Source organism: Biomphalaria glabrata, chromosome 11 (assembly GCF_947242115.1).
Source record: "Biomphalaria glabrata chromosome 11, xgBioGlab47.1, whole genome shotgun sequence".
NCBI classification, from domain to species: Eukaryota; Metazoa; Mollusca; class Gastropoda; family Planorbidae; genus Biomphalaria; species Biomphalaria glabrata.
The window spans coordinates 12,231,083-12,244,351 of NC_074721.1; the positions used below are offsets into that span (position 1 = coordinate 12,231,083).

The following is a 13,269-nucleotide window of genomic DNA, read 5'->3' on the forward strand; positions in this document are numbered from 1 at the left end:
CTAGCAGCAGTGTCTATCCACTGTCACTAGCAGTAGTGTCTATCCACTGTCACTAGCTTTGCTAAAACACTTACTGTGTTGTTCTCTAAAATCGTACCCATTTCAATGTGTACAGACCAACTGTCAAGATAACTGGACAAGGCACTCTGTACCTAGTGATTTCAAACCTTAAAGCCTCGGATTTACAAGAGTTTTTGGTCACACTTAACAGTAAGTATCAAGCAACATACTCAATGCATACTGTGCGGCTGTGGTCACACTTAACAGTAAGTATCAAGCAACATACTCAATGCATACTGTGCGGCTGTGGTCACACTTAACAGTAAGTATCAAGCAACATACTCAATGCATACTGTGCGGCTTTGGTCACACTTAACAGTAAGTATCAAGCAACATACTCAATGCATACTGTGCGGCTGTGGTCACACTTAACAGTAAGTATCAAGCAACATACTCAATGCATACTGTGCGGCTTTGGTCACACTTAACAATAAGTATCAAGCAACATACTCAATGCATACTGTGCGGCTGTGGTCACACTTAACAGTAAGTATCAAGCAACATACTCAATGCATACTGTGCGGCTGTGGTCACACTTAACAGTAAGTATCAAGCAACATACTCAATGCATACTGTGCGGCTGTCTCATCCTTACGTTTCTACAAACTAAATAGTATACAAACTGTAAGCAAGAAAATAGTTCAAATACTTTTTCTTTCGAAAGACAATACTTCCTTTATACAACTTTTTCTCTTAATAACTAATGAGTGTTATATTTAAAAAAAAAAATGGATCTTGTTTTATCCAGGTTCATCCCCGTTCCTCCCCCCCCCCCCCCCCCCGAGAATTCTGGTTAAGCGATCTACTACACTTTAAAATATTGTAATGAAAAATTATAACGGTCAAACCAGAGTTTCCCCAGTGTGACCTACGAGCTAGTAATTCTTGTCCCAAATGATATACAGCAAGTGTCAAACTTCTTAGCTCAGTTTCACCTTCTTTGAGCTCAATTTTGTCTTCGTAAACCCAGTTTTGTCTTCTTCAAGCTATTTTCTCAGCCAAACTGTTTTAATGTAGCTATGCTGTAACACATTTGTCCCCAGTTATTTTACTGTTGGTTAATGAAGCTATGCTGTAACACATTTGTCCCCAGTTATTTTACTGTTGGTTAATGTAGCTATGCTGTAACACATTTGTCCCCAGTTATTTTACTGTTGGTTAATGTAGCTATGCTGTAACACATTTGTCCCCAGTTATTTTACTGTTGGTTAATGTAGCTATGCTGTAACACATTTGTCCCCAGTTATTTTACTGTTGGTTAATGTAGCTATGCTGTAACACATTTGTCCCCAGTTATTTTACTGTTGGTTAATGTAGCTATGCTGTAACACATTTGTCCCCAGTTATTTTACTGTTGGTTAATGTAGCTATGCTGTAACACATTTGTCCCCAGTTATTTTACTGTTGGTTAATGTAGCTATGCTCTAACACTTTGTCCCCAGTTATTTTACTGTTGGTTAATGAAGCTATGCTGTAACACATTTGTCCCCAGTTATTTTACTGTTGGTTAATGTAGCTATGCTGTAACACATTTGTCCCCAGTTATTTTACTGTTGGTTAATGTAGCTATGCTGTAACACATTTGTCCCCAGTTATTTTACTGTTGGTTAATGTAGCTATGCTGTAACACATTTGTCCCCAGTTATTTTACTGTTGGTTAATGTAGCTATGCTGTAACACTTTGTCGCCAGTTATTTTACTGTTGGTTAATGTAGCTATGCTCTAACACATTTGTCCCCAGTTATTTTACTGTTGGTTAATGTAGCTATGCTGTAACACATTTGTCCCCAGTTATTTTACTGTTGGTTAATGTAGCTATGCTGTAACACATTTGTCCCCAGTTATTTTACTGTTGGTTAATGTAGCTATGCTGTAACACATTTGGCCCCAGTTATTTTACTGTTGATTAATGTAGCTATGCTGTAACATTTTGTCCCCAGTTATTTTACTGTTGGTTAATGTAGCTATGCTGTAACACTTTGTCCCCGGTTATTTTACTGTTGGTTAATGTAGCTATGCTGTAACACTTTGTCGCCAGTTATTTTACTGTTGGTTAATGTAGCTATGCTGTAACACATTTGTCCCCATTTATTTTACTGTTGGTTAATGTAGCTATGCTGTAACATTTTTTCCCCAGTTATTTTACTGTTGGTTAATGTAGCTATGCTGTAACACATTTGTCCCCAGTTATTTTACTGTTGGTTAATGTAGCTATGCTGTAACATTTTGTCCCCAGTTATTTATATTCAGCCAGATTCTAAAATTCCAAAGGAAGTTAACGTGACCCGAAGATTTGTCATACCATCAAGCATGGAGCCGTCTGATGTGGACACTATCAAAACAATTAGTGAACCAGGTAACTGAGGGCATGTTAGGACTGGGCATTTGTTTTTAAACGAAACATTCTTAAATTGAAATTAAAATTCTTTCTGTACAACTTTTTTTTTAAACAATAAAATCTAATGTCTTGAAATTTTCAAATGTTTTTTTTTTTCAACACTTCAAACTCCGCGATGATACACTATACTAAGAATGCTAAAATGGTTGGCGCGGTGGTCTAGGGTTAAAGCGTTTGGCTTCAGAATCTAGGGGGACTTCAATTCGAACCTGGCGAGCACTGGGATTTTGAATTTGTGGATTTTTACGTCACCACTGAGTCCTCCGCGCTTTATTGGGTACCTGACATTCACTGGGTCAGCAAAGTTCTTTGTTTCTTGTGCTTGCGACAAGCGTTGTTGATTTGAGCGTTTTCTGTGGCCGTTTTATGGGGTCTAGGGGATTTTATGTTGCGTGAAAACTTAACACAGACACAAAGCTAAAATACAGGCGAGGGGAATACAGTTATTTACAAAGGTTCATTGGAAAAAGAAATAAAAATAGGCTGATAGCTTGCAATGGGCAGCTAAATTATCATGTACCGGTATACATGTCATGATTGGAGGTGCTATTAGAGATTGTCTGTTGTCTGTTTGTTTATCTTAGCAGGTGCTAGGCTGGTCTATAGCTTGCAGAGGACTGCGGCTGCTCGGCAGTAGTTATCAGGCTCTAGGTACTGGACAGTGGTTACTGGGCACTGGCTCTGATCATTGGGCATGTGCTGTAAGCAACAGTGGACACTGGGCGCGGAATGGTCTTAGGGGCACTAGTGTACTAAAGGAGAATAAAAAGCTGTAACGAGACAAAGGGACAAAGTTAGTAAACATCTTTTCGGCATCCTTCGAGGACCTCTGGGATTGAGGCAATCAGACAGATAGATTTTAGACACATTCAATATTGAAGATATGAGGAAAACATCGAAGCAGTGGGGAACTGATGTCAGGGGAGATAACAGATTAATAACTAAGGATGTTATCAGGAGAGATAACAGAACAAGAACATAGATTGTTATCAAGAGAGATAAAATAATTTCTTCATGAAGTACATGTTCACTAGACACATTGAACAGTATCTAATATTGAAATAAAGTACGGGGGAGGGGTAATACATTCGTCTAATGAGTAAAATAAATTATCTATGGATATCATTACAATGCAAATATCGTTCTCTATATGTATCAGAATTCCTTGCAAAGAAATAAATATTTATAAGAAAATAGAGTCTTTGGTGAAAAGATATTTTGAGAGAATACTATGACACTAATGTATTTGAAGCTAGTACTGTCAAATGATGACACTCTTGAAGGAATAACATGATTGAGTTACAGCGTGACCTCAGTGACCCCATATCGAAGGTGCCTGTTACAGTGTGTATACATACATCTGGGTAACTCTAAAGCTAACTAAACAACCCACCCCACACTAAACTATACGTTAAATAATTCCCTAACAAGGAAGAGTTACCAATGTTTTTAAGATTTTTTACAAAAAGTAATTTAACAGAGATAAATTTTAAAGTACAAAGTAGCAATATATATGCTAATAAGTAACATACATACTAGTCTAGAGTTAGTTGGTACAAATACATTGGCCACTCAGGCCAAGAGTAAACTGATAACATATTTATCTGCTTGTATAAGAACCAGTAAATTATTAATCATCATAAAATGACATATAGAAAGCCTATTTACATATGAACATGAATAGGAACAATTTTTTAATTAAAATAAACAAATTAACTTAATAGGAAACACATAGTGATCAAAACATAGAACTCAACCCCGATAGGAAAAATGAAAAAAAAAAAGAATCTGGAGAGATGGGACACGTGGTCCCACCATTTGTTATCCTCTGTGCAATAAGGTTCCGTGCTGAGATTAATCCCTTATAGCACGGTCCAGGTATCTGGCGGTGTTCTAGAGAGTTTGCCTGTCTCGTACAGGTCATTACGTTGCATTGTGTTTTTTCAGAACTGTGGGTCATTGTGTTGCGTTGTGTTTTTCAGAACTGAGGTCATTGCGTTGCGTTGTGTTTTTCAGAAATGTAGGTCATTGTTTTGCATTGTGTTTTCCAGAACTGTAAGCCATTGTATTGCGTTGTGTTTTCCAGAACTGTAAGCCATTGTGTTGCGTTGTGTTTTTCAGAACTGTAAGCCATTGTATTGCGTTGTGTTTTCCAGAACTGTAAGCCATTGTGTTGCGTTGTGTTTTCCAGAACTGTAAGCCATTGTGTTGCGTTGTGTTTTTCAGAACTGTAAGCCATTGTGTTGCGTTGTGTTTTCCAGAACTGTAAGCCATTGTGTTGCGTTGTGTTTTCCAGAACTGTAAGCCATTGTGTTGCGTTGTGTTTTCCAGAACTGTAAGCTATTGTGTTGCGTTGTGTTTTTCAGATAAAATTATTCCTGGACAGCCTCCCAGTACTGTAGACTTGGACGTGACACTGAACAAGAAAGGAAGATCGTACCACTACCCCATCATCTATTTCATCAAGGTTTACGGTAAGTGCTTGATTGGCAACTGCCTTCTAAAGTCTTGTTATTCCTCTATACTTTATACCAGTGGTCTTCAACTACGCGCCCTCTTGGGGCGATTTCGTGAAATTGTGGGGCGCTGGGAGCCGAAGGGGCGGTAGGGGGCGCTGGGCATAAATGGGGACGTAGAGATGAAAGCAAGAAATCCTAGGTGCACTGAAACAAAATTTAGACATTTCTTCAAAATTAGCTCTGGCAAATACGTTATAGTTAGCTTGCATCAAATTTAAGAATTTTGTTTTTCTTTAAAGAAACTCCACCCTGTCAGTGCCGGAGACTCTTTCGTTTCTAACATAATAATAATAATTATAATAATAATTATGATTATATTAATCTTGTCCTACAAAAAATTTGCAACACATGTTACAGCATTTTATAACCATACCAAACGAAATATAGTTTATAAACAGTTTTAGTTAAACAGTACATGTGATTTTAATATCAGAAAGTTACATTTGATTCAATGATTTCATAATCAAAGGAACAAAAAAATAGTGATAACATTTTTTTTTTTTTTTTTTAATTCTTATTTTTATTTAAAGAAATCTTATCTAAAGTGAAGTACTACAAAGTCACTGTCATTTATCTAAATACTGCAGGAATAAGCATCCTTTTTATATAAACCAAAATTACTGAATTACCACTAATTGATTATTCATCATTTTTTGAATGATCCATGTATCGGCTATGAATAATTATGCAGATATTTCAACTTGATCCAAGAATAAGAAGTGGGAGAAAAAACGTTAACAAAACGTAATAAGGGAAATAACTCCACATATAATGCTATATCTCTCTATAAGAAGCATTTATTTTCTTACTTCGATACAATAAAATTAATTACAAATAATTAATTAACTACTTGTTTTATTTTGGATTGATTCATGTCGTAGTTGTGTAAAACTTTAACTTATTCCTAGAATAGGTGCGGAGAAATAGTACGTAGATAACAATCGTTTCAGACAGAGTGAGTTGATATAAGCTTTGTTATGAAAGTGTGTGTAGGTCTGGTTCTGTGATCGATGTTTTGTATTTTTTCTTGACCCATCGGCTTTTATTTTAAATTTCAATAATTATAATATGAAGGCTTAATTTTAGGACAAGTGTTTTTTAAGTGTGGTCAGTCTGTTAGCCAATGATCTTACTAAGAAAAGTTATAATTTTATGAAGGTGTTTTTTTTTTGTCCGTAAAGCTTATATTAACTCACTCCGTATGTGGGTCAGGCTGTCTGGCAGATCTCCCATTTTCCGTCTCCAATCAAGTTGAACTATTTGCACTATTATTCTTTGACAATGAACACACATTAATCAATCAAATAAATTACCAACACATGAATCAATAAAAGTTTTAAAGCAATCAATTAGTTAATTAATACGTAGTATTAGTTAATTTAATTTCAAATAGAAAAAAGGGAAATACAACTTGCAGCTTTGTTATTGTTTTTTTTGTGTTCAGCTTGGCTAACAAGGCAGTGGTTTTGAAATAGCGCGGTGAGCTTGGTGAAGTATTCAAAAGGCTTTTTTAGGCTCACACTGAAGACGGACATTTTTTTTTTTATTGCTTAAAATCTCGTAAATTTTGTTTGTGAACTTTACAATGATGATACTTTATTATTTCACTGCATTCATGTACAATTTCAAAGGTAATGATCTGGACGAGACGACAGCTTTTGATGAAGACAAAGAGGATGGTAAGTAATTGGAATCCGATTTTTTCGGTTGCATACAGTTTATTGCTTCTTTTAGCTGCATACAGTTTATTGCTTCTTTTAGCTGCATACAGTTTATTGCTTCTTTTAGCTGCATACAGTTTATTGCTTCTTTTAGCTGCATACAGTTTATTGCTTCTTTTAGCTGCATACAGTTTATTGCTTCTTTTAGCTGCATACAGTTTATTGCTTCTTTTAGCTGCATACAGTTTATTGCTTCTTTTAGCTGCATACAGTTTATTGCTTCTTTTAGCTGCATACAGTTTATTGCTTCTTTTAGCTGCATACAGTTTATTGCTTCTTTTAGCTGCATCCCTTGTTGTAATTTCCTTTGGCGCAGTTCGGCGTAAATGCTTTTAGTTGTTGCATGACGTAGACAAGACAATGGCAGACAGAAGTGGCGTCACTAGGATGGGTGTCACCCGGTGCGGTAGTTCAGTGTGTCACCCGGCGCGCAAGCAGGGGCGGACTGGGTGTCAAAATCGGCCCAGGCATTTCTATACACTCCGGTCCATGAATCGTACATCATACGATGGGCCTCCAATTATAGGCCTACCTGTCCTAAAAATCATTATGTTAAGTTTAATATTGTATTGATAACTGTAAGCATGCTCTATATCTTTATAAGAAATATAAAGGCCTTTTGTTGCTTTTTCATCGCCAAGTGCGTAGGCCCGAAAAGGATGAAACCTACAGTAGCACTTTTTACGGATGCAGACTATTTGCATTATTTCAGAAAATGTGTTAAATTAAATTAGTAATTGGACCTCCATTGTTGAATCTGTAAACGATTTTAAAAAAAAACGGACGCTCAGAGGGCCACTTTTATAAGATATTATAAAACCTTTAACAATGCGATACGTGCCATAGTGGCATTCATGAGGCCCAATCAGGTGACCCTATCGGCCCATTAGGGTACCGGCCCACTGGGCTTTTGTCTGAATCGCCCATATAGCCAGTCCGCCCCCGCCCTCGAGACGTAAAATGCCACCGGGAGAGAGAGAGAGACTGGCGTAGAGCATAAAAGCTGACAGCATAAGAGAGAGAATAAGTGACAGCTAGAGAACTCTTACAGAGGTCTCGGGACACACATAGATACGCAAACACACGCATTTCCTTAAGAGATGTTCAGACGACGAAGAACTTTTGTAACCCCCAAGAGAACAATATACAACTAGGTCTGTCCTAATCCTGTGAAATACTGTACTCCTCCTTAATTGTTCAACTTGAAGACAATGCCTGAACAAATAAATACATGTAGGATGTAAGCTTTAAGTCCTCTTTATTGATTTATTTTTACTATACACTCTTATCAAGAACTTTTTGTTTCTTTCTGTTGTTAAACTTCGCGGATATTTGCAGATACTTGCAGTGTGGGAGAGACTCCTGTCCCTGCTGATCACAGCTGCGCCAAATTGTCCCCATTCTCCAGCTGGCAAGCCAGTCTTGACGGATGTACAGCATCGAATGAATTTGCACGACTGGTGGTCATCACTTCAGCCACCAAGAACAATAACCTCTTAAATCTCGCAGGTACATTATATGCTTCTATTGGGTCCATCTGTGATACAATAGCAGGAATACCCTGCTGCTCCACTGTACACACATTCAAAATATGTTTGTATGTAGTATTGTGGTTGTATGTAGTATTGTGGATGACACTTCATAGAATTTTGGGTGTAAGAGTTAACGATTTCTAGGTTTGTTGTTGTTATTTGTCCATTGGTTGGGACAGAGTGACGTCCCTTGAGAGATTGTTATGTTGTCAGACGCCTGAGTTTCGAGACTAATAGTAGAAGGACAGCATAAGTCAGTTTTCATAGTTTGTGGTATATTTAATAGTTCAACGTTTGATGGCGCTATTTACAGATAGAAGCTTATTCTGATGACTTTTATTAAATATATATTCCGTTCTTAATATATCACTGGAGTTTCTTTAAATTGTTGAAAAACACACGCTTATGTTTCTCTGTCAAAGCCAAGCCAGGAGTTCACAGCACCAGGTGTGGGAAAGATAACGGTCGATAGTCAAAAAGCAGCGGGCGCGGTGGCTGAGTGGTTAATCGCTTAGTTTATGAACCTTGGGTCCTGGGTTCAAATCTCGCTCAAGATAGGGATTTAGAATTTCGGAATTTTAGCGCGCCCATGGGTAAACCCAACTCTAATGGGTACATGACTTCAGTTGGGGAAAGTAAAGGCGGTTGGCCACATGACACCTTTGCTCGTCAACCGATGGCCAGTGAAATAGATGACCCCATGATCATCTGTCCTATAGATAGCAAGGTCTAAAAGAGGAACTTTACTTTTTTTTTTTACTTTTTTGTCAAAAAGCTACATTTTCAGAGATTAGGTGGAATTGCCAAAAGGAGTTTCAGGATGTCTGAGCCTTAGACTATATTGCAGGACGGCTGTCTTTTCTTTCTGTTGAAAGCTTAATATTTGATAGATGTAGACATTCAAGATACAGAAGATCTCTAAACTCTAGATAGAAGTATTCTAAATTTCTAATAAAATATTTACTATTACATGTAGACACGGTTCTAGACTCTAGGTCTGCATAATTTTAGAGGATAAAAACTATGTAAACATTGATCTAGAACAGGGCCGGATTTAATTGTGGACTCCGGGCAGGATTTTTTTTTAAAGCTTTAATAAAGATCCACTTATCAATAAAAATACTTATATCTAAAAGCATTTAAAAGAAAGAAATAAAGTTCTTGTAATTTAATCTCACTTTTCTTTAAAACAATATTTAATATGCATATTTTAGTTTACAAGAGTGATTACGAGATTATAGAGAGTAAGTCCCCTTGGTAGACTCACTCGTAAACCTGGAGCTGTATTTACTTATTCCGAGTATGCCACAAACGTAAACTTCTTAATCGGGACATTTTTACCAGACGTAAAAATGTGAGAAAAAATGTTTTTGAAACAAACAAACAAACTTTACAGTATCTAATCCGTCGAAATTCAAATATATTTTTATCTCTTTTGCGTAGGCCTGTTTCTTGTCGAGGCCCTTTTCTTGTGAAGTCCCCAGTGGCTGTAGCCCCGCCTGCCCTCCTCTAAATCAGGCCCTGATCTAGAAATCTATGCTTTAGACCACATCTAGAAGTGTGGGGGGAAACAACCATCGCAAGTAAAAAAGTTGCATTATGAGAGACAGTATTGAATGCAAGACAGGTATAATAGATATCCAAGACTTGGACAATAATTCCAGGAGTGCTGTTTTATCTTACTGATTAACATTGACTTGAATAATGTACATACTTTTTAACCCTCTTTTGGTAGATAAAGTGAGCAATTACTCAGCTTAACATAAGCTTATGGTCGTTAGAATTCGTACACATTTTGTATTGCTCCTCAACAGCACAGGTCAAAAAGGCTTGGATTGGCTTGAAGGTCAAAGGTCAAAAACAATATTGGATAGGCGGCGCCGTATCGGTAGGTTATTAAAACTCAGATAAATATTTAGATGCAAGGGACATCTTGCCTGCTATTAGACCAGCGGTTCTCAAAATGTAGTGGCGACCAACATTGGGCATCGACTAATACCATGGGTATTTTTTGTTTGTTTAATAAAAACGCTTTGCAAGACCTTAACTAAACTTCTTAAAGGGAATCACTCCTGTCTTTACTCAAAATAGTTAACTCCCCATTATGTCACAGTATCAAACAAAAATAATAAATTACCAATAGTTTTAATCTAATAGGTTTATTTTTTTTTAATCAAGTCTGGTTTTGTCAGGTACATGAAATAATTGTGCAAAATTTCATTTTCATGCGAGATTGCGTACGGGAGAAATAGAGTGTAGAAACTTTTTACCAGACAGACAGAAAGACAAAATTGATATAAGCTAAGTAACGATCTGAGCTTTGAAGATTATCACGTGACAGCGACCAGTGACAGGTTACATCACGTGACATCCACACATCTCATCTGTTTATACTTCAAGTTTCCTGTAATGTTATCACAGCGCCTTGAGCCTACATTTTGTTTGTTAACAGCGCTTTATAAATAAAATCATTATTACAAGTCGACCGGCGGCATAGCATACGCGCTATTTTGCAGGGCCACAGTGTGCCCCGCACTTTCATAGGACAAGCGCTAATTCTAGGTGTATAGATTATTAAATTAAAACATTTTCTAACTTATAACAGATTTCCCGCGGCCTCTTGTCGATTTACTAGGAGCTCCTGGAAATCTCCTGAAATTATTAAAATCTTTTGAAAACGCCAATCCTACTCGCGATAAAAAAACGACAATCCTACTCGCGATAAAAAACGGCATTATGCAATACCCGTAATAGTGAAATCTGGCGAAAGAAGCTTCTTGCGCCTCAAACTAATGAAGAATTACTTGAGGTCAACAATTCTCGTAGATAGATTAAAACATTTGGTAATTCTTGCTATTGAGCGTGATCTATGTAGGAGATATATTTTTTATGATATACTGTATGACTTCGCTACACGCAAGGCTCGTAAATTAATTCTGTACGTAGTAAAGATTGAATAAAATGCAAAGATGAATCTATTTTCTAATACAAACTTATAATTTTCACTTATTATCCGTATCCCTACCCAAACTTGGCCCCACGAAATCCGTTTCGCATAGGGCACCAAAATGGTTAAGTCCAGCCCTGCTATTAAGTGACGGGTGAATACAGAGTAGATTACTTGTTCTCTTTCCATGACTTCTTGGTCACAATGGTTAAGTCCGGCCTTGCTATTAAGTTACGGGTGAATACTACTTGTTCCCCCCCACCTCTTTTTTTTTCGCCTCTAAAATTACGTGGGGTAACTCTAGTCCTTCCGACTTGCAGAAATAAAAGAGTGATCTTTCCATTACTTGGTGTCCAAACTCTTGAGCCATGAAGAGAATTATTATTATTATTGTCTCGCTTATTGAAACGTCTGATCTCGGACATTGAAACGCCTGTTGTCGGTCATTGAAACGTCTGATGTGTCTCTAATTACAGAGTTATGAGAATTTCAATGCTGAGTGGTACTCGTCTAATGAGACCGAGGAGATGATGTGTGTCTATATAGAAGCCAGCGGAAAGTGGGGAGTCTCGGAATGCGACGTAGCTTTGGATGGAATTTGTGAATATTACCCATTCAGTAAGTTATAGATATTATTTAAAGAAAAGTATGCAATTATTAATAAAAGCAGTTTTCCCCACATTTTTTGCACCCTAAATATTTAGATTCCTTGCAGGCTAATGGTGAGATGCTATTTGGTACTGGTTGGGTTATAGCCCCAAGAAAGCCAGTTCAACTTAAACGTGCAGGCGTATAGCTAAACTATTTTTTACAAAGCTTATATCAACCCACTCTGCCTGTCAGTCTGGTAAAAAGTCTCATAAGTTATTTCTCCAACACCCATTCTCAGATCAAGTTGAATCCTAGCACAATTATTTATCGGCAATGACAAGTCATAAATCAATAAAAAAAAATAACCAATTAGTCAATAATTACTGGAAATTTATCATTTCTTTTGATACCAAGAAGGGAGATTAATCCTTTAGTATTCAAATATGCAGCTAAATATGTAGGGTTTCATCCTTTATATAATTGAATACGACATATCTCCCTTACTTATTATCGGATAAAGTTGAAAATATAAATTATTTAATGTACCTATAGAAAAATAATTAATTAGAAAATTAACCAATTAGTCGTTTAGTTATTGGTAATTAAACATTTTGTTTGATATCAAATAAGGGAAATAACTTTGATATTATTGAGAAATTACGAAGCGCATGTTAAAAAAAAACAATAATGAGGATTACAGAGAGAGGAAGAGAGTGAGAGAAAGAGAGAGAGAGAGAGAGAGAGAGAGAAGGAAATATGGTAGGTGGATCAGGTATATAGATTATATCTAAACCAGTGTTTCCCAAAGTGGGGTACGCGTACCCCCAGGGGTACTGGAAGACTTTGGAGGGGGGTACATACTGCAACTTATTAAATATACAGATTTATAATAATTTATAATTTACATTCTTTAATATCTTTTAATTTTAGATTTGTACAAACTCGTAACCGGTATGTTTAATCTTAAACAGAAATGTTGCAAAGATTACAAATTGAAGACGTTCAATGTTTGAATAATGCCGCGCTGTATGTACAGGAAATTTCTGAATAAGTCCACCAGATGAATACATAATTGTAACATGTGAATAGTCTTGGGTGTACCAATACAAAAGGCTATAGACAGTGGTTTTAAACTTTCGCCATGTGAAGTGGAAGGTCACTTATTACGTATCCTAAACTCAAGAAAACATTAAGAAACTGGAACAGACACCAAATAGAGCAGTGAGATTCATAACAAATGAATATTCACATTTGACTAGAGTAAGACCCTTAGTAAAATCTCTAAATTTAAAAAGCCTTCAGGACAGAAGACTCAAAAGTAAAGTAGCAATCATACATAAAACACTGAACCATAATCTTCAAATACAAAAACAAAATTTAATAAAATACTCTGAAAGACACAAAGATAAAGTCACATTCCTTGTCCCATATGCTAGGACAAATTTGTACAAATACTCCTTCTTCCCTAGTGCTATTAGAGTATGGAATGGGTTGCCTGAGC

At 36.6% G+C, this 13,269-nt stretch overlaps 1 protein-coding gene across 1 annotated transcript in view; it reads left to right on the forward strand.

Moving 5' to 3' along the window:
* LOC106059714 (uncharacterized) overlaps nt 1–13,269 on the forward strand; it is a 121,501-nt gene that overhangs the window by 30,528 nt on the left and 77,704 nt on the right. The window contains exons 14-20 of the mRNA XM_056004630.1: nt 116–210; nt 2,297–2,416; nt 4,825–4,932; nt 6,609–6,656; nt 8,037–8,207; nt 10,045–10,118; nt 11,654–11,795. Coding sequence (XP_055860605.1) covers nt 116–210; nt 2,297–2,416; nt 4,825–4,932; nt 6,609–6,656; nt 8,037–8,207; nt 10,045–10,118; nt 11,654–11,795 — 758 coding nt within the window. The remainder of the gene's footprint in view (nt 1–115; nt 211–2,296; nt 2,417–4,824; nt 4,933–6,608; nt 6,657–8,036; nt 8,208–10,044; nt 10,119–11,653; nt 11,796–13,269) is intronic.